We start from the raw sequence: 22022 nt of genomic DNA on the forward strand, positions 1-22022 counted from the left end.
AGCCTGTCAAACACTAAGTGGCTGACAGCTGCTGCAGCTGGACGGGGATGGATGGTGCACCTTGTGAGATAAATGCAAGGTTCAGTATTTGCTCCATTGCAGGCATTCATCCTTTTATGCTCCTGTAAATGTTTTCATTCTGCTAGTCCCACAGTCCAGCCCCATCTAGCCACAGCAACTGTCAGCCTGCTATAGCAATTGGCAGGTCACCAGTAATGGGGCTGGAAGAGGTACATGTACGCTGCTCCTGCAGCTAAATGCAAGAGCTGCATGTGCCAGGACTTAATGCCCAGTGTGCTTGGGGCCTTGTGCTTCCCATTTATCTCTAGTACATGGCGCTCTGGTGTTTACCTCCTGGCAGAGGGCACAGGTGCCCTGTCCAGCTCCACTGGCTGGTGGTCTGCCAAACTTTGAGAGACTGACAGCTTCTGTGGCTAGATGGTGCTGTATGGTACACCTAGCAATATGAATATTTAGGGGAGTATGCGTCAAGGGACAGATGCTTGGAATGCAGAATTTTTGCTTTCTGGGCATTCATCTTTGAGCACATATTGCCCTAAACCAGGGGTGGGGAACCTTTTTTCTGCCAAGGGCCATTTAGGTATTTATAAAATCATTCGGGGGGCCGTACAAAATCATCAACTTAAAAATGTGCCTGTTATATTTGGTCAAACAATTAACTCACCCCTAATGCGATGGCTGCAACTGCTTCTCTTTGGTGATGTGTGTGACGTTAGCTGGTATTGATGATGCTGCTACTCGCAACTGGTTTTCCAGGTTTGCGTCGGTCAGTCTGGATCGTAGTCAACTTTGTGGTGGTAAGTTTTGAAAAGAACTGCTGGCGGGTAATGCTGGTGGGCACAGCTGGCTGGTACTGCTGGTGGGCACAGCTGGCTGGTACTGTTGGCTTGTACTGTGCTGTGGGTACTGCTGGCTGGTACTGCTGTGGGTATTGCTGATTCAGGCTGGTACTATGCTGTGTGTACTGCTGGCTGGTACTGTGCTGTAGGTACCTCCTGGCTGGTACTGCTGACTCTGGCTGGTACTGCTGTGGGAACTACTGACTGGCTGGTACTGCTGGCTCTGGCTGGTACTGCTGTGTGTGTTGCTGGTGGGAAATGCTGGCTAGCAGCCGCGCTGGAGGAAGAGGTGATGTTTCCTGTATTGGTCACTGGCGGAGTGCATTTGATATCACTCTGCCTGTGACTCACTCAGACTGTCACAATGGAGCCAGAACTATACAGGAAGCATTGGCTCCATTCGGACAGATCGGCTGAGAGACAGACTCAGCTGCATGGGGGGGCCGGACCAAATGACTTTGAGGGCCGCATACGGCCCCCGGGACGTAGGTTCCCCACCCCTGCCCTAAACAATCACACCACCAGGTTCATCATCCAGCCACAGCATCTGTCAGCCTCTCTTAGAGTTTAACAGGCTGCCTCAAGCAGAGCTGGATGGAGCACCTCTGCCTGAATGCCAGAGCCCCATGCACTGGGACTAAATGCCCAGTGCGCATGGGAAATTACGCTTCCCAGATTCCTTTCTCCTGCATTTAGATGTTACGGCTTTAAAATCAGGATTAGCTGTGTTTAAAGCATTTCGTTGTGTTTACATCCATTTGCACACATTTAGAGTGTTAATTGGATCTTGCATGCACAGAATTCTATTGTCTCTCTAAATTCAGCTATACTGACTGCACCAAAACACAGGTAAATACACAGTGTAAATGGCACTGTTGAAAAATCATTACATGCCATTTTTATATGCCATAAAAAATTTCTTCTAACCCAACCATTTTCAACCAAAGTGCCTGAGCATCTTGGGGTGCCTTCAGGTTCTCTAGGGGTACCTTGGCAAACTGCCTAAAAATTGTATGCAAACCAAGAAGTTGATAAAGCCTGCCTTTTAGTTACACAAAGCCATGTATTTTTATTGTACACCATTACAACCTTTCAGCCGCTTGCGTACTTGCAACCAATGAAGTTATAAAGTGGTACATTGTTTTGCATGGAAATTTGTCGTTTTATATTTTAGGCCTGTAATTCTTAGGAATAACTCACTTAAATCTGTCCAGACTAGTCTAGTAGACATTCCGGGTTTGATAAAGTTTGAAACATGAAATCATTAATTATAATATAATAAGAATACATTTTATTTTAATAGTATAATCAAACCAAAAACACTGAAATATGTACAAACAAGGGGTGCAATATTACTAGTCACCTGTAATTTAAGGTTTAGTAAACATCTCTGGTATGAAATATTTTGAAACATGGGACTGCACAAAGTCCCAACGTCACAATCGGGACAATAGGATCTGGTTTCTTTTCTTTTCCTTCCACTGTCATCTCTCTCTCTTCGAGCAACAAACAATGCACATCTTAGGCTACGTTCACATGTTAGCGTAGCGGACCGCGGCAGAATCACAGCGATTCTGCCCGCGATCTGGAAATCATTGCAAATCGCGGGACGCCTGTGCGTTGCCGTTGATTTGCAATGGCACCCCAAACGCTGAGCGATGTTGCCTCGATTTCCGCCTGCCGAATTGTGGTAACATCACGCAAACAAAATCGCGGGTCGCATGATGCCACAAAGAAGCTCTTGTACCTTTTTTGGGCGTCATGCGACCCGCGATTTTGTTTGCGCGATGTTACCGCGATTCGGCAGGCGGAAATCACTGCAACATCGCACAGCGTTTAGGGTTTGAGTTCCAGGTCGCGGGCAGAATCGCGGTGATTCTGCCGCGGTCCGCTACACTAACGTGAACGTAGCCTTATAGGTGCTGACTTTTTCTCAGTTGATGGGATGTAGTCCATGAAGTGACGCCAATCAAGCGTTCTGGGTTGACAATGCCAACAGCACGACGTCCAGATCTGTTCACAGCCATTGATGGTGTTTGGTGGCTCAAAGATTTGTTCGGCAGCTTTCCAAATAAAGTCCGCATGAATCGGGCTTGTCGCTCTTTTTTTTTTTTTTGAGCAGAATGTATGCATTCCACAAGCATTGCTCAAGAAGATGTCTGAAGATCTTCTTATAATATATTTTTGCTGCTTCTTCATAGCTGGGTAGAATGTCATTGCTTGGTTGGCTCTGTCGACACCCCCCCATGGTGTTGTTGTAGTCTATCACTACTGTGGCTTCATGACTTCTTTCCCACCTTTAATGCGTACCATAACAGTGGAGGTGTTATGCACTGTACTCATTAGGCACACATCTTTTTTTGTCCCTCCATCGCAGTGCCATCATTTTACCTTTCTGCCAGGCAACAATTTCTCCTGTCTTGAGCTTCTTTTTGCCAAACATTGGTGGCATGTCCCGCCTGTTAGCCCTTACGGTTCCATAGGCATCGGTTTTGTTGTGCAGTAGAACCTCATAAAGTTCAAAAGATTTATAAAAGTTGTCCGTTGTTACACAATGGCTCAATTAGTGAAAGAACAGAAGATGTTGCCATTCCATAATTACTGTATTTTTCATCAAATTTTGTTCCTTTTCCAGTGTATATCACTGAATTCCAAATATAGCCAGTTGACGATTCTGTGACGGTATCACTGTATCTCACCGCCTTGTAATTCCTTAATCCCCAATAGTTGAAGAATCCCCATTTCGCCAAATAAGAAATCGCTGGTATCGCTGAATAATTCAACACATGAGCATAAGCTGAATGCTGGAACCACTTTACTGGAAGCAACCCCCGGCATTCAAAAACTACAATTTCTTTTATGCCCTGCTCCCATGCAAGGGAGACACCCACAACAAATACACATTAACCAATAACACAAAGGTTACAATCCACATAAAATCCCCCCCCCCCCCCTCTGTCTGGGAGGTAATTATGGTACACAATGGTTAACCCAATTATCTCAGGCAGGAAAAATTCAGTTTTACCCACATGCTGTAACTTTAAAAATATACATCCAATCTTTATACAAATACAGCTTCACAATCAATCCATTCAGGGGGACAACATATTCATAAATGGCACGAATCAGACCAGGGTTTCAAAAGTCAGTAAAAAAGTCTCTTTGGCCTGGCTGTACACATGGCTTGTCTGCCCAACACCAGTTCTACGCAGTCTTTTGTCCTGGAGACAATTGAGAAGTGATCCACCTATCTCCCAAGGACACAGACAAGACTCCATTAGCCACACTGTAGCAACAGACAGCAAAATACATGAAACTAAATAATCAGCTATTGCATGAAACAGGTACATTCAACATATCCCCAGATAGCTTAGATCTGAGCGCTCATTATTACTGAATGACGCTCAGACCACATACGTACAGATTCAACAGCAGGGGAAGAAAGTGTTTCAACATGGGACCATAATCACATAAGAGGCTGGCAAGTAGTCCTCTCCAGGTACTAGTGGCAACTCATAAAAAGGGGAGTTTGTCACAGACATATAAACGAATCCTCAATATAGTCTTTTAAGCAGGGAGAGGAAACATGCGAACAGACATAGAAGGGCATCCTTCACAGATTCGCGTAGCATGTAGGATTTTACGCACCCTCTTTTATGCAACGTATTGCACCCAGCTACGCCTTCCCTTGTAGGCAATTCGACTTTCATCTATGCTGAAGGCTCTTTTCTGGCACATAGCTCAGTTGGAAATTCTGAAGAATCATTAGATATACTTAGATATACTTCCCAAATTTTTTATAGTTTTGGTGCAGGAGTAGTTTCATCAAATTCTTCATTATTTTCAAAGTGCAGATATTTAATTATGAGGGAAAATCTATATTCTGACATGGCAAGTAATGTATTGGTTGTCCAATACCACTTCTGCAGGGGTTTCCCCACCACTCCCTGAAGAATTATTAGGCCCAGAAACTTCAAAATGTCATCTTTGATCACTGGTTCCCACTTTCTGCATCTTGCAAACCTCCGATGCGTAGTGGAGGACAGCAGGAGGATGCCGGGAGGACGGCGGGGGATCGCAGGGGAAGGTGTGTTTTTATTGTGGGGTAATCCAGAGTGTGGCTCGGGGTTACCGCTTTTGGTACTCTATATTAACCCCAAGCCACACTAGGGAATACCGCTAGGGAGGTTAAGGAGGATGTCGGGCACCTGCAAAGCATCCTTGTGTGGTCTCCTCTGCCCCTCTCCATTAGCACTGGGGGGTCACATTCGCTGAATGAGGGAGAGAAACTGAAAGAGAAGAGCGAAGCATTGGAATATTAGTCAGTACCAGTGTGCAAAGGTGTATTTGCTTTGGAAAACAACATCACCTCTAATGTTGGGTGTCCTATGTTGCTGTGTTATGTAAAACTATTTGTTAGTTTTTTACATTTTAAAATGGGGTGCATCGTTTTAAAGGGTGCCTTGACTGAAAAGAGGTTGAGAAGCACTGATCTAATTGAATTTAAACAAAGAACAAAGGTATGATAGTGCCGGTGTAAATGAGGCCTAATGTTTTTTTTTTTTTTTTTTTTCCATTAGCAATATTTATTGCAACTATAGTTTTTTTTTTTTTTTTTTTTTTTTCTTGTGTGTATAAATCATGTATTTTGATATTTTCCAGTGTATCTCCGAACATTGAAAATGGCTGCAAAAGACTCTGAGGAGCAGAATCCTGCTTGCAAAATTATGACTTTCAGGCCCACCATGGAAGAATTCAGTGATTTCAACAAATATTTAGTATATATGGAATCTAAAGGTGCTCACCGATCTGGGTTGGCAAAGGTAACGGTTCTAGAATCTCACTGAGACTAAGGTGTTAATGTTGTACTCTTTTTAATAAATGGAATTCTAAATGTTTTCTATTGATACAGGGGGTAACTCATGATTAGGTGAGATGTCTAAGTGCCGGTTCACATTCTTGCGGCTGCGGCGATCGCATGTAATATCGGAGCGCACTGCTCCTTCATTACATGCGATCGGCTGTGCGGTGCGAATTCAGCCATACACTTTGTATGGCTAAATTCGCACTGCACCCGCACCAAAGTTGCACAGGACCCTTTTTTTCAGCCGCATCAGGATCGGATCACACAGTGGTTCACACTTGTGCGATCACATCCTATGCGAACTGTAAAGATCGCACTGCGATATGCGATCAACTGGGGGTGTCGTTAACATTTCATTGACACCCCCAGCGTATCGCATATGGCAGTGTGAACTGCCAGGGGTGCGTTTGTGATGCGGGAACAGGCTGCAAATTTGCAGCCTTCCCGCATCGCATAAGGCACCTTGCACACGATACTCCTGTTAGAGCATCTACGTTTTCTGGCGTAATTGTAATGCGCGCATTTTCGCGCTTACGCGCTCGCGCGAATTCGCGCAAATGCGCGCAATTGCGCATAAATTTATTCTAGCGTTCTGGATATTCAATTGACATTTTAGGGTCATTTGCGCGTATTTGCGTGTTTTTGCACACATCAGGCGTAAATTACTGACCAAAAATGCAGATTTTTCTATTTTGTTCTTACTGAAGAATAAGCGGCGCTCAATTACGCGGCTGTGTGCATAGGCACATAAGAATGAATGGGCTCTATTTTAGCACAGAAAAAAAAAATGCTGTACTGAGCATTTTTAAGCTGCAGTGTGCAAGAGGCCTAAGTGTGACCCGGCACTAATGCTTGCCACATATGTTTATGATCTGTTTACAGTATATGATGTCTGTACAATTGTTTTTAGATTTACTAGCAACTGTGTGGCAAGAGGCTCCATCTAAGCATTTGGTTTAATTTTTTTTATATTCAGCCTCTACCCTAAATATTTGTTGGCAGATCTATAGGAGATTGTATATTCACACTAATATTTGTGGCTAGCTTTAGGTTACACATCCATAAAATAGCAAGCAGGTAACCTGTTAGGCTTAGCGCATATTTTCCTCCCGAATATGAAAGCTGAGGATTCAAACTATACAGTATCTCACAAAAGTGAGTACACCCCTAACATTTTTGTAAATATTTTATTATATCTTTTCATGTGACAACACTGAAGAAATTACACTTTTCTACAATGTAAAGTAGTGAGTGTACAGCTTGTATAACAGTGTAAATTTGCTGTCCCCTCAAAATTACTCAACTCACAGCCATTAATGTCTAAACCACTGGCAACAAAAGGGAGTACACCCGCCAAGTGAAAATGTCCAAATTGGGCCCAAAGTGTCAATATTTTGTGTGGTCACCATTATTTTCCAGCACTGTCTTAACCCTCTTGGGCATGGAGTTCACCAGAGCTTCCCAGGTTGCCACTGGAGTCCTCTTCCACTCCTCCATGACAACATCAGAGAGCTGGTGGATGTTAGAGACTTTGCACTCCTCCGCCTTCCGCCCCTCAGATGCTTACTAGGGTTTAGGTCTGGAGACATGCTTGGCAAGTCCATTACCTTTACCCTCAGCTTCTTTAGCAAGGCAGTGGTAGTTTTGGAGGTGTGTTTGGGTTCGTTAGCATGTTGGAATACTGCCCTGCGGCCCAGTCTCTGAAGGGAAGGGTATCATGCTCTGCTTCAGTATGTCACAGTACATGTTGGCATTCATGGTTCCCTCAATATACTATAGCTCCCCAGTACTGGCAGCACTCATGCAACCATGACACTCCCACCACCATGCTTGACTGTAGGCAAGACACACTTGTCTTTGTCTCCTCATCTGGTTGCTGCCACACGCTTGACACCATTTGAACCAAATAAGTTTATCTTGGTCTCATCAGACCATAGGACATGGTTCCAGTAATCCATGTCCTTAGTCTGCTTGTCTTCAGCATACTGTTTGCGGGCTTTCTTGTGCATCACCTTTAGAAGAGGCCTCCTTCTGGGGCAATAGCCATGCAGACCAATTTGATGCAGTGTGCGGCGTATGGTCTGAGCACTGACAGGCTGACCCCCCCCATCCCTTCAACCTCTGCAGCAATGCTGGCAGCACTCGTACGTCTATGTCCTAAAGACAACCTCTGGCTATGACGCTTAGTATGTGCACTCAACTTCTTTGGTCGACCATGGTGAGGCCTGTTCTGAGGGGAACCTGTCCTGTTAAACCGCTGTATGGTCTTGGCCACAGTGCTACAGCTCAGTTTCAGGGTCTTGGCAATCTTCTTATAGCCTAGCCCAGTGATGGTGAACCTTGGCACCCCAGATGTTTTGGAACTACATGTCCCATGATGCTCATGAACTCTGCAGTATAGTAGAGCATCATGGGACATGTAGTTCCAAAAAATCTGGGGTGCCAAGGTTTGCCATCACTAGGCCATCTTTATGTAGAGCAACAATTATTTTTTTCAGATCCTCAGAGTTCTTTGTCATGAGGTGCCATGTTGAACTTCCAGTGACCAGTATGAGAGAGTGAGAGATAAAAACCAAATGTAACACACCTGCTCCTCATTCACACCTGAGACCTTGTAACCCTAACAAGTCACATGACGCCAGGGAAGGAAATAGATTAATTGGACGTTGTCACTTAGGGGAGTACTCACTTTTGTTGCCAGCGGGTTTAGACATTAATGGCTGTGTGTTATTATGAGGGGACAGCAAATTTACACTGTTATACAAGCTGTACACGCACTACTCTACATTGTAGCAAAATGTAATTTCTTCAGTGTTGTCACATGAAAAGATAGAATATATTTACAAAAATGTGAGGGGTGTACTCACTTTTGTGAGATACTGTACATTGTTGGCAAGATGGTGCCATTGTGGCCCCATTTGATGCAGATACAACTCCCGAATAAAACGTAAAAAACATTTGTGACGTAGCATATAAAAGCAAGAGTCCAAGAGATACATATACATATAGGGTAGATAACCGATTCTGCAGCACCTTGAAAGGATCAGGGTGAATCCAGCTAATGCAAAAAGTAAAGAACACAAGATGCAGGAAAGGGTTAAAGTAGGATCTGTAGCAGAAAGATTAAAAAGTTGTGCAATTTGCCTATGTAGTTTATTTACAAAACTCTAAGTACATTATCTCTCATGGGTTGTGCCCTTTTGGGAGAAAAAGGATACTTAACACCATTATATAATTTTTTGCCCAATTGTTCAGGTGCTTGTTCTTACATACTGTATGGAATGTAAGTAGGTTTTTATATATACACTGTCATATTTTTTTTAAAACAACAACCCTATTGTTTAAACCTTTTCCTTTTTAAACTGGCAATTAGTGTGTGTGTGTGTGTGTGTGTGTGTGTGTGTGTGTGTGTGTGTGTGTGTGTGTGTGTGTGTTTGTTTCTTCTTTTTTTTTTTTTTATATATATAAAAGGTTTTTAAAGTAGAACTATGGTTTCCCATTAAAAAAAAAAGAAAAAAACTTGTGCTGCAGCACTTTTTTATAAGTACATCTGCACTTAGTTTTCCCTTGGACCCCCAAAGGCCTGTTTAGCTTGCCTAATACCTGTTGAAGTCTGCCTAATGCAACATAGTGACACTGTATTGCTCTATGGAGGTCATCAGGATTTTCTTTACACTATCATTGCTTATTACAGTGATGATCACTGTATGAGCAATCATTTTAAAGAATGGCATCCATTTACGCGCCATTGTGTACAATTACGATAGCTGTGATTGGCCACAGCGCATGCTACAGGTCTGCTGTGACTGTCGCTAATCGCAGACATCACAATAGTAAACAATGGCTATGAATGATACGCCATTGTGTACAAGTGACATGTTTTTGTTGTGATTTAGTCACAGCCATCATATGGTACCAGGGCCAGTCCTGTACAACGGTCTGTCTTTCGCTGTGTCCACCACTGCACGACCCCTAGGGTGCACACAAGGTACGCAAATGGGAGATCATCCTACGAGGTCCTCCCAGGGTAATGGTACTCCTGCCCAGCCATTTTATTTTAGTAAGGAATTTTATTTTTTATTTTGTATTTGCCGTTTAAAGGTGATACCACCGAAGGGATGGAAACCCAAGAAGCATTATGACGACATAGATGACCTTGTGATTCCTGCCCCGATCCAGCAGATGGTCACTGGCCAGTCAGGCCTCTTCACTCAATATAATATCCAGAAGAAACCAATGACTGTAAAGGAGTTCAGAAGAATGGCAAATAGTGACAAGTACGTAATGATGCTCTTTGATGCATTTTTGGGATTTTTGATGCTGCAGTACCTATTCTTTTTATTTATCGAAAACCACATTGTAATGCTTGTACTATACAATCATATGAGGAATATTTATCAATAATGGAAGAATAAGTATCTATGATGTGGCAAACCTCTGTACAAAAAAATAAAAATGGCTGTAGCTCAAAGTTTGATTCTTTTACAAAAGACTGAGGCAGGTACACCATCAGGAATATGCAGGTAAATAATCTATAGTACCAAGGCAAGAAAAAGTATGTGAGCCCCTTGCAAATGTTAGGTAATGGACTACAGAAAACCAGTTGTGATGTAATGTAATTGCAACAAAAGACAAACACAATGGGCTTAAGCTATAATGACATGCAAAACAATTCTAATTTCTTGTCTTTTTTTGAACACACCCATTAAACATTCACAGTTTTGGAGGAAAAAGTCAGTGAACCTATAGATTAATTCAACGAAAGCTAATTGGAGCACACCTGGCGTCCAATTAATTAAATGAGTTTGGTGGTATGGTTTAGAGTTACTTTAATAGAAGACACGCAAACATTTTAGGAAAAGTTCATCTTTTATCAAAAAATAAATACACATTTTTTTGCAGGTAAAAATAATATGCATTTATTCGTTTTTTTGTTTTTGGTGCCTCTAAAGCATTACACCAGCAAACAGCAGATCGCTGGTGCCATGCAGGTCTCCTGCAAATCTGTGAGTGTATCGGTGTGCCCGCACATCCCATACAGGCAAGCAGATACAATCTGACTGAAAGATAGTATGAACTAGTTATTCGAAAAACTACAAGTCGACAGCCGTAAAGACTGACAGACCTTGTAGTTTTCCATTTACAGAGCACTGTGACTGAGTGACGTGACTGGGTGGGCCATGTTTTTTTTGAAAATTGTGACTGGGGAGGTTGGGGAGAGAAGAGAAGAACCCCGCTAGCTGTCAGATCGGGGAATCGGGGGGGGGGGGGGGGGGAGGATGGTGGTGCGGGTGCCAGTTTGTTCGTAACATGTTGGACTCTGAAAATGGGTGTAACATGTTACGAAAGGTGAACTTCTCCTTTTTAAGATTGCTGTTTGTAGAAAGCATAAGCTGATATGAACCATGCCTTACAAAAAGGAGCTCTCTGAAAACATACGATCAAGAGCAGTTGATCTGCATAAGGCTGGAAAACACTGGCAAACATCCCTTTTCATGAGTCTACCATACGTAAGTCTTTCAACAGGCAGGGTGTCCATGGCAGAACACCATGGAGGAAGCCACTGCCCACCAAAAAACATTGCCGCATGCCTAAAGGCTTCCAAAGAGCACCTACTGGGGGAATGTCCGCACCATTGTTCATAAAGGATGGTGCAGACAGATTTTGCGAAAGTGTCACTCTTATTTTTGAAAAGTGATGCAGCTTGCACCAAATTCATGTATCTGTCTAGAACTTGAATTTGGCTCATGCTGCACCACTTTTAGAAAATATGCGAGACACTTGTGCAAAATCTGTCTGCACAAGTATCTCTCTGTAAGTCATCTTTTTTATTTTTTTTTAGTTCAGCACATGTCAGAACTACTAAAATCTGGTGCATTAGTCGCTGTCGGAACCAAAAAATTCACAAATGCTTCATGGGGGAGGGATGGGTGGGTTTGCTTATATAGAGAAGTTAATTTGTAATAGCTTATAAGATCGTTAACTTGTGTGACGACCTGAATTACGTCTGTATATGCTGATGGAAACTGAATAAAATGTTAATATTTAAAAAAAAAAAAACGAATGCTTCATGAATTTGGCGCAATGCATTAACGAGAGATTAATGCCAGAAAAATGGCGCAGCAGCCTAATTAGGTTTGTCTATTGTCATTTAGATAAGGATCTGATCACATTTTATGGCAAATTACTGCAGAAAAGTTAATTTTCTTTCTTTTTTTTTTTTAAACATCGCAAAAAAAATGTATCTTTATCCATTTTATACCCCATAGCCCCCCTGAGCTAACCTACATTAGTGCCCATTTATACTATATGCGCTTACCTTTGTCTTTCCGCATAAAAAAACACAGGTAACTGCAATGACACACAATAAACAATAGTTTCTCTTACGTCCTCCGACAGTCGCCGCCCCTCATATAGTCTTCACCAATGGGTATTGACTTCCTCTCAACAGGAGTAGCTAGGCATAAGACTTGTTAAAAACAAAAGCATTTAACATAGACACACCCATGGGGGCTGTCCCACTGGTCAATACCCCCTTGCAGTAGCCATCCCAATTCAGTTTGTCTTCTGCCTAGCGTTAGGAGTAGATAGGCTTCCCTGTGCTGGGGCTACAGTCTCAGCCTTCTAATCTTTTTATATGATTTTTATTTGCAAGAATGTCATTTTTTTTTTTTTTGCTTTACTAGCTGTTTATTTTGTCAGCTTTAGTTTAGTCGGATCTTCGGATGAAGATGGATTTTGCGGAGCTGGGAATCAGACTGGCCACCCTAGCTCTCCAGGGCAGAGGGTCAGATGGATCTCCAGCCCGCCATCGAGCATTCAGCTATGTGTTCGCCCTGGCACGAAGAACGACCCATCCCTGTTCGCAGCAGGGATGCAGCCTGTGAGAGGGCTACCTCCCTGGACACATCTGTGGTTCAGTGCTGCAGTGTCCTGCGTTTGGCTGACAGCATTCCCTGTCATCTGAGGACAGAGGCTTTCCGTTTCATAGAGGCACCCCATGCCATCCGTTACAGGTAAGTACTTTCTGTGTGGGGCCTCTGCCTGGGGTGGCAGTCCTGTGTTGCTGTATGTTCCCCCATGTCTGTGCGTTTGTGGGGCTCCCTGATGCGATCCCTGCGGGGGTCTTTTTTATTGCACTGCTGGCGCTGTGTGTGTTTGGGGGCCCCTCTCCTGTGTCACTTCGGTGTTTTGGAGGTGCAGACTATGTGTGCGGCGGCCGCAGCGGCTAAAAACCGTGCGGTCCGCCATTTTGGGTGTGGGCAGCATGTCTGGCTTCACTGTGGGCTTGTAAACAGCTTGCTATGTAGTGGTTTTGGCGCCATCCAGCGCCATCTTGCGTGTGGCAGAACGATCGTTCCGAGCACATGTTCGGCGGCCATCTTGCCGAAGCCTCCCATTGCTTTCTATGGGCAGCCATTTTCCCTTAGCCTTGCAGCATTTAGTTCAGCCTCTGGTGACCTCACTTCCTTTTCCTCTGAAGCAGCGATCGGTGTGGTAACACTCTGTGGGGCTCTGCAGACTATCTCTTCCATATTTCTCTGTTTTTATCCCTTCTGGCTCAGTTTTGTCCCTTTTGGGGGGTCTCTGTACACAGTGTGTCTAGCGGTGGGCTGCGCAGTCTGCAGCGCTCTTAAAGGGCCAGTGCCTTTTTTCTGCAATGGAATCTCAGGACAGCAAATTCCCCCCAGCCTTGGTGGGGGACCCCAGTTCTGCTGAACCCCCTGTTATACCTAATTTGGCCGCTGTGGTGGTGACTTTAGTGTCCAAAATGGAGGTGCTGATGGCTGAACGAGCTGCTAGAAAAAGGCCTAGAATATCTTTCTCCTCTGATTCAGATGGTGATGTGGCTGCTATGGCTGGCGTGCCCTTTTCAGGGTCTCGCTCCTCCCTGGACCCGCTGGGGTCTGAGGGGGAGGCGAAGGTGGAGGTAGTAGATGATTCTCCCCCGGGGTCGCCTGAGGAACGCGCAGCTATGGATGCGTTGATTTCTTCTGTTAAAGAAACACTACATTTGGAGGATGAGCCCAATCCTGCGGGCATTGTGTCCTCCTTTGGTACACATAGGACCCGCAAGTCGGCGCAGGTTTTTCCCTGCCCTGCTGAGTTTCATCACACAGTGAATGAACAATGGCGCAGTTTGAAACGCCTTTTCACGGTGCCTAAATGGTTTCAACTGCTCTACCCCTTTGCGCATTCTACGGATTCGCGCTGGTGTGTGGCCCCCCAGGTGGATCACACTGTGGCCGTGTTTAACAAAGCTACTTTGGTTCCCACTGAGGATACCCTGGTTCTCCGGGATCCTACGGACAGGAGGTTGGAGTCTCTTGCCCGCCATGCCTACAGCCTGAAGGGACGCCCTCACCCGTTTCAGGGGTGGGGGGACGTTTGCGCGGTTTCCTCCAACCATGGCTGCTCCGGATTCCAGGCAGGTGGGTTCAGGAAATCATTCGATCAGGATACAAGATCGAATTCCTTTCGTGGCCGGCGGACAGATTCTTTCCCTCAAATCTTCATTTGACCCCAGGGCGCCTACAGGACCTGCATCAAGCGGTGCAGGACCTCCTTGCCCAGGGGGTGATTGTCCCGGTGCCTCATCGGGACAGGTTTCGGGGGTTTTACTCAAATCTGTTCACTTTGCCCAGAAAGGAGGGCAAGGTGCGTCCGATCCTGGACTTGAAAGCTCTGAACCGCTTTGTGCGCATTCGAAAGTTCCGTATGGAATCCCTCCGCTCGGTGGTGGCCTCCCTGAGTCCAGGGGAATTCCTGGTCTCGATTGACCTAAAAGATGCGTATTTGCACATCCCCATTTTCGAAGGTCATCAGAGGTACCTCCGGTTTGCCATAGCGGAGGACCACTATCAGTTTTTGTAGCGTTACCTTTCGGTCTCGCTTCGGCTCCAAGGGTCTTTACCAAAGTGCTGGCGCCTGCTCTGGGCCTGTTGAGGGCACAGGGCATTGCGGTCTTGGGATATCTGGACGATCTCCTGTTAAGATCGAGTGTCAGTCAGAGCCTGTTGCGCGATCTGTCAACTACGGTACAGACGCTCCAGGAGTTCGGTTGGACCATCAACGTTCAGAAGTAGACTTAGTCTCCTTTGGTTCGTCTTCCCTATTTGGGAATGGTTCTGGACTCTGCTCAAGCGAAGGTATTTCTGCCGGAGGACAAGCTCCGGACCCTTAGAACGGGATCAGGTCCCTCAGGGACAACGAATCCTCGTCGCTCAGGACCTGTATGCGGTGCCTGGGGTTGATGGTGTCAGCCTTCGAGGCGATCCCATTTGCTCAGTTTCACACACGGTCTCTCCAAGCGGAGATCCTGGCCAGGTGGGACAGACTACCTCAGTCCTTGGATCTGAGTGTCTCGTTGAGTCGCCGGACCAGAATGGATCTTCTGTGGTGGCTTCAGTCCCCGGCTGTGTTGGAAGGAAAACCCTTCCGTCCATTACTGTGGACAGTGATTACCACGGATGCCAACCGGTCTGCCCAGGGCACTTGGTCGGAGGAGGAGTCCTCCCTGCCAATCAACATCTTGGAATTGAGAGCGATCAAACTCTGCCTCTTCCAGTGGTCGGATCGACTTCGGGGCCGTCCTGTACGGGTACAGACGGACAATGCTACCGTGGTGGCTTACATCATCCACCAAGGGGGCACCAGGAGTGCCCGGGCGGCCCAGGAGGTGACCGACATTCTGTCTTGGGCCGAGGCTCATGTCCCGGCGATTTCGGCAGTTCACATTCCGGGTATGGAGAATTGACAGGCAGATTATCTGAGCTGCCAGACCCTGGATCAGGGGGAATGGTCCCTACACCCAGAGGTCTTCCAAATGCTGTGTGCGAAGTGGGGATCCCCGGACGTGGATCTGTTCGTGTCTCGGCTAAACCACAAGGTGGAAAGGTTCGTGGCAAGAACGCGCGATCCTCTGGCGGACGCCTCGGATGCGCTGGTGGCCTCTTGGCATCAGTATCGTCTGATGTATGCCTTTCCTCCGATTCAGTTGTTATCCAGGTTCCTTCGCAGGTTGGCCTCGGAACCGAGCTTGGTGATTCTAGTGGCACCGGACTGGCCACGCCGGTCCTGGTACGCGGACATCGTTCTCCTAGCAGTCGCACCTCCGTGGCGGCTGCCAATGCAAGAAGATTACTGTCTCAGGGACCGATCTTCCATCCTGCTTTACAGTCGCTGGGTTTAACGGCCTGGCTGTTGAAAGCCAGGTCCTGAGAGACAGGGGTCTCTCCCCAGAGGTCAATTCCTACCTTAATCAAGGCTAGAAAAGCCTCGTCTGGTAAAATTTATTACCGTACCTGGAAAGCTTATTTTGCCTGGTGTGAGTCCAGGGGGTTTTCTCCTCGCTCATACTCGGTGACGAGAGTGTTGGCTTTCCTCCAGTCTGGTGTGGACCAGCGCCTGGCGCTGGCCACGATTAAGGGCCAGGTATCTGCACTGGCTGTTCTTTTTCAACGCCCTGTGGCGTCTCATTCCTTAATTCGCACCTTCATTCAAGGTGTGCGAAAATTGGCCCCTCCCCGGAGGGAGCCTTTACCTCCATGGGACTTGAAGTTGGTTCTGTCCATGTTACAGCGTTCTCCCTTTGAAAACATCCGGGAGATATCGTTGCCTCTGCTGTCCAAGAAGGTTGCCTTTTTGGTGGCGATCAGTTCGGCTCGCAGGGTGTCGGAGTTGGCGGTGTTGTCTTTCCGCTCTCCTTATCTGGTGGTTCATAAGGATAAGGTGGTCTTGCGACCTAACCCGTCCTTTCTCCCTAAGGTGGTGTCTGATTTTCACCTGAATGAGGACATTGTTTAGCCTTCGCTCTGTGCGAAGCCTAAGCATCCTAAGGAGGTTGCGTTGCATTCCTTGGATGTTGTCAGGGCGATCAGGGTTTACCTGTCGTCCACGGAATTTCCGAAAATCTGATTCTCTCTTTGTCCTTCCTGAGGGACCTCGGAAGGGCATGGCGGCGACTGCGGCGACCATTGCCAAATGGATCAGACAGACAATTGTCCAGGCCTATGCTTTGAAGGAACAGGTTTCACCCTTCCCTGTTAGGGCACACTCTACCAGATCGATGAGTACGTCCTGGGCCTACCGGCATCAGGCTTCGGTGGCCCAGAATTTCACAATTCTATAAGATTGATGTTCTGGCATCAGCTGATGCCTCCTTTGGCCGCAAAGTTCTCTGTGCGGCAGTGCCATAGGGGACCCTTTGTTTTTTTGTGGGTCCTTGGTTGTTGGGGTTGTTTATCCCCTGGGTTATTTGCTTTCCTGGGCTGTTGCTCCTGTTGAGCCTTTTCTGTTGCCCAGAAGGTTCTCTTACTGTGCGTGTAAGGTGCCTTTCTCTGATGTGGGTACTGCGTTGCCTTTTATACGGTTGCGTCTCCCACCCCTCATGTCTACACTGCTTTGGGACATCCCATTGGTGAAGACTATATGAGGGGCGGCGACTGTCGGAGGACTCAGAGAAAGGAATTTTACGGTAAGATTTTACAAAAATTCCGTTTTTTTTGTGTGCCATGTTTAGACTATGACATTGTTACACTGCGTTCCAGAGTTGTGCGATATTATGTAACATATTTGCATAATATCCCACCACTCTGCACAGTCATGCATGTTTCTGCACAAAAGTGTAGCACGTTGGCCTTCTGTGCAGTGACATGAATTTACTGTCCCTTTATACACTTCTATAAAGTTCAGTCAAAGAAAATGGAGTAAAAGATAAAGCCCATAACTCTGTGCAGGCAGCAGTGGGTTGGGCTACAGAGCAGTGTGAATTGGTCCTGAAACCCTTTACCCCAGCTACTTACAGTTTAGGTATTTAGCTCCTCTCTACAGCACCTCTCCTCAGCATTGGCTGTCAGTCTCAGTATACTGTCCTACTCAAATCTGTAGGGACTGACTACACAAGCACTGCCAGTGCTAAAAATAATTTCTACAGAAAGGACATAGACCTTGTCTTGTAGTGGGTAGACACACTGCTATGTGATGGTAAACAGCTAGGGTAGGGAAGCTAGTGCAGATTAGCTTGGAAAGGTGATAAATGTTTGGGGGGGAGGGGGGGCAGTGTTTGTTGGATAAACCTAAAGCTGTCCTTTTAGTGAAAACATCACTTGAATATATGCCTTACACACTAGACTTGAACACCAACTCTATAGGCAGAAACCTATCATCTGTGCATGTTACAGTCACTGCTTTTGGCCCCAATCTCACCTGGGCATTTGCGTCAATCATCATGGGTTGAACTGGATGGACTGATGTCTTTTTTCAACCTCACTAACTATGTAACTATGATTCTGTCCGTGATCCCAAAATGCTCTGCAAAACGGACAAATCGCACAACGCTTGTTCAAGTGCCATTCATTTTCAATGGCACATAAATGCTGGTACTGTTCTGCTGCGATTGTGGCATGATAAATCACAGCAAACTGCATAGTGCGAAGCTTGTTGCTCAAAAAGGAGCATGAGCTTCTTTTGGGCAGCAAGCTTTGCAAAATGCAGTTTGCTGCGATAGCAGTGTGATTTATCATGGCAGAACCATACCTGAATTTAGATGCCCTTAAAAATTAATGGCATCTGAACAAGCGTGTAATTTATCAGTTTTGGATCATTTTTTCCCGTGAACAGGGCCTCAGAGTGGACCGAGAACTGAGTTATCAGCAGTCAAGTGGTTGCATAGTTCTCTCTGCTATAGGCCTTCAGTTTTTTTCTGCCTTGTAAGGAGAAAGGACTTAGTTTCCTGCCGAGGATCTCTGGTCCTGGGAATTTTTCCTTTTAAATGCCATTTTTTTTTCCTGTGAGATCTACAATTAACTGCCGGACTCAATAGCCCCCCCAGTCTGGCCAGCGAGCGCGCGCAGACCAGAGCTCCGTGCTGGGTCGGCTGAGAGTCGCAGCGTTCCTCCTGGCCGACAGACCCCCATTTCTATGGTGAGGTGGTTCTGTCTGGAGTGGTTCCCGCCTGGTTTCTGGTATGGTGAGCAGCTGTCTCCCCTCTTCCCCCTGGATGTGTTTTGGGGTGGACGCGAGCCCCTCCCTGGGACTGTCGGACCTGCGGGTTCCCCTCCCACAACCCCCCCGACCCCCTTTTGTTTGGTTGTCTTCGTGGGCCATCTAGGTACCCCCCTCCCTCTGAGGTAGCGCCGTGAGTTGGCAGACGGTAGTGGATGGTGTGCTGCATTGTTACTGTGGGGGGGGCAAGTAGGCATGCTGCTTGCAGGACAGACTTCCCTCTTGGGTCCCTAAGAGCCTCATGGATGCCATGTGTGGCGACCATTTTGCTGTTGTCGGCGCCATTACTTTAGGGCCTGTGTGAATCTATAGGCCGGCGGCCATGTTTGTGTAGTCTGGCAGCCATGTTTGGTTGATCCGGCGTGCATTAGGAGCGGTGGCCATCACAGTGGAGCCTCTGGGCAGTGATTTTTTGCCTTCTTTTCCCCTGGTGTTGACTCCTGGGTTTCCTTTTCCCCTGGAAGCCGCACGCGGATACAGGCTTTCTCTGGTGCAGACTGGTGCTACTCTGGTGGGGTCCCTCCCTCCCTTTGCTGGAGGTTGTGGGGTGCTCTGCTTTCAGGTGCCCCTGTGATGATACAGGTGCGGTGGGGGAGTCCCACAGTGCTAGTCCTGTCGTTCGCCGTATTTGACTGTCCACCGGGATAAAGTGGTCCTCTAATCTAATTCGTCTTTTCTTCCTAAGGTGGTATCGGATTTTCTCCTGAATGAAGACATTGTGTTGCCTTCCTTTTTATTGTAGAAAAATATTGGTATCCCAAAAGAAACTGCGCAAACGGTGATATCTGACAATTATTATAGTATTATCAACCAAATATGTGCATAAAAATTGGTGCAAAAAATGATTTAGGGAATTGCTTCCACAGTGCAAGCTGCAATAAAAACGTGTAAAAACGCATAAATGTGAAAAAAGGAAAAATATATTGCGCTCAGCACTCAAAGACACAAGAAAGTGCTTGTGTGCATGTATAAATAAATAAATTGCATGACAATAATCCAAGTAAAAGATTGATAAATGTCCTTAAAATAAGTGAGTGATAATCAGTGAAAAGTCCTTTAAAGTGCTCAGTGCAGACGGATCTCTCAGCAAAACTGAATGTACTTCAACTTGATGTGAGGGACCTCCACCATTAAAAACTCCACCCAGTGCTCAGATTAGGTACTCCTTACCAGAAGTAGTTGACCCCTTAATTATAGGGGGTCTCATTCAGCATTGATCTCCACACATGCTTCCAAGCTATCCTTATGATATCCTCATTGAATGGATCAGGCTTAGCTAGCATAGGGGACTCCGGGATCAGTAATTTACGAATGTAGGGAGAAATAGAAAGGAGACTCCAATGGTGTAATACGTCTAATGCTCAAGGTTTAATAGTAAAAATTGCACTTACTCCAAAAACGATATTCATAATGCCTTCATTCCAATAGTACAAAGCTTGGGGTCTGGTGGACGGGACGCTCACCCGCTCCTGTGTTCCACCAAACCGGAATTCAACAGTCTCACGCTCCCGACGCACGTTTCGTCAGGCGTGCTGACGTCATCAGGGGATCATGTGACCGTACGTTTCCTTCCACAATAAATAGAGGATCGCTCGACTGACAGCATTCAATCACCAGCCACCGGTTAATGAACCGCCCATTCGCTGCGGAGTGATAGGTTCTCTCCTTTAGTCCGGATACTCACCGGGGCCATCTTTTAACTGGGCAGACTCGCTATTAAAATAGACTCTTCCGGCCGAAACCAGATTATGTTTCAGAGCCAGAATATGCAATATTTGCAATTTCTTAAAAAAGTCGCCAATCTAGTGATTCCTCAAATTTAGCACTACGCTAAACTAAGCTGCAGTATATATTAATAGTCAATTTAGTCACTAAATCACGGGTGATGGAATGCTGTTCATAATACAATTAAATAATACAAATAAATAAAATTAAATAAATAAATATGTATATGTTACCCACAAATGAGTGTATTAGACCAACTAACACAAATAGTTTAAACTAAAAAATATGTTATACTATAATTTAAAAATTTAAGTATAAGAAAATTTAATTTTATTCAAAAAACATCCCTGAGATTAATAAAATCTATATAGTAAATGTGTGAAAGTTATTAAAAATTATTATTGAAAATCTTCCTTATTACCTAAGCCTAAACATCACAAAGAAGTTGCCTTGCATCCTCTGGATGTGGTTCGGGCGATAAGAGTTTATCTGACTGTTACTGAGTCCTTCAGGAAGTCGGACTCTTTGTCCTTCCGGACGGTCCTCGCAAAGGTTTGGCTGCGCCCGCTGCGACCATTTTGAGATGGATCAGGCAGACGGTGGTTCAGGCTTATTCAATCAAGGGTCAGGTTCCTCCTTTACCTGTGAAGGCGCATTCTACTAGAGCGCTGAGTGTCTCTTGGGCTTTTTGTGTTTTCAGGCCTCTGTTGTACAAGTTTGTTTAGGGTGAACCTGCTCTCGTCTGTGAAAAGCACAGGGCGCCAGTGGTGGACCTGCCAATGCTGGTGTTTAATAGCAAATGCAAGTTGTGCTCCACAGTGCCAGGCAGTGAGCACAGGCCACCCTATGAAGTCTGTTTCCGTATGTTTGGTCAGAGACATTCACACCAGTGGCCTGCAGGAGGTCATTTTGTAGGGCTCTGACAGTGCTCATCCTGTTCCTCCTTGGACAAAGGATCATTTATCAGTCCTGCTGATGGGTTAAGGTCTTTCTACGGCCCTGTCCAGCTCTCCTAGAGTAACTGCCTGTCTTCTGGAATCTCCTCCATGCTTTTGAGACTGTGTTGGGAGACACAGCAAACCTTCTGGCAATGGCACATATTGATGTGGAGTTGGACTGCATGTGCAACCTCCTATAGGGTCCAGGTATTGCCTCATGCTACCAATAGTGACACTGACCCTAGCCAAATGCGAAAAACAGTTGGGGAATAAAAAGCAGCTGAAACTGATTAAGAATTCCCTCCGCTACTTAACTGACCAGATCAATATCCCAGGAGTTTAATTGACTTGATGCTATATTCTGATTAAAAAGTGTTCCTTTAATTTTTTTCAACAGCGTATATGTTCCCTGAAAGCACCATCCAAAAAGATAGATACTAAGCATATGTTAGAACTTTTTTTTAGAACCTTTTTTTTTATGAGTTAACAAAAACATAAAACTATTCCTATGTTTTTACATCCACACAACCAATAAAAATACCGGTAAAGCAGTATTCAATGCGTTTTGCGGATACCCCTCTTCGTCGTGATTGGAACACATAGGTAGTTGTCTTCAGCTACTGATCAGAT

The 22022-nt window shown here is 45.6% G+C and overlaps 1 protein-coding gene across 1 annotated transcript in view; it reads left to right on the forward strand.

The window, feature by feature from the left end:
- Positions 1-5542: 5542 nt before the first annotated feature.
- Positions 5543-22022, forward strand: part of KDM4C (lysine demethylase 4C) — a gene marked incomplete at its 5' end in the record, with an annotated part of 705351 nt that continues 688871 nt past the window's right edge. Inside the window, 2 exons of the mRNA XM_082265152.1 lie at positions 5543-5683; positions 9826-10001. Of these exons, the coding sequence (XP_082121278.1) occupies positions 5543-5683; positions 9826-10001 (317 nt within the window). The remainder of the gene's footprint in view (positions 5684-9825; positions 10002-22022) is intronic.

The sequence above is a fragment of the Pelophylax lessonae genome (genome assembly GCF_965119305.1).
Source record: "Pelophylax lessonae genome assembly, chromosome: 1".
Classification (NCBI taxonomy): Eukaryota; Metazoa; Chordata; class Amphibia; order Anura; family Ranidae; genus Pelophylax; species Pelophylax lessonae.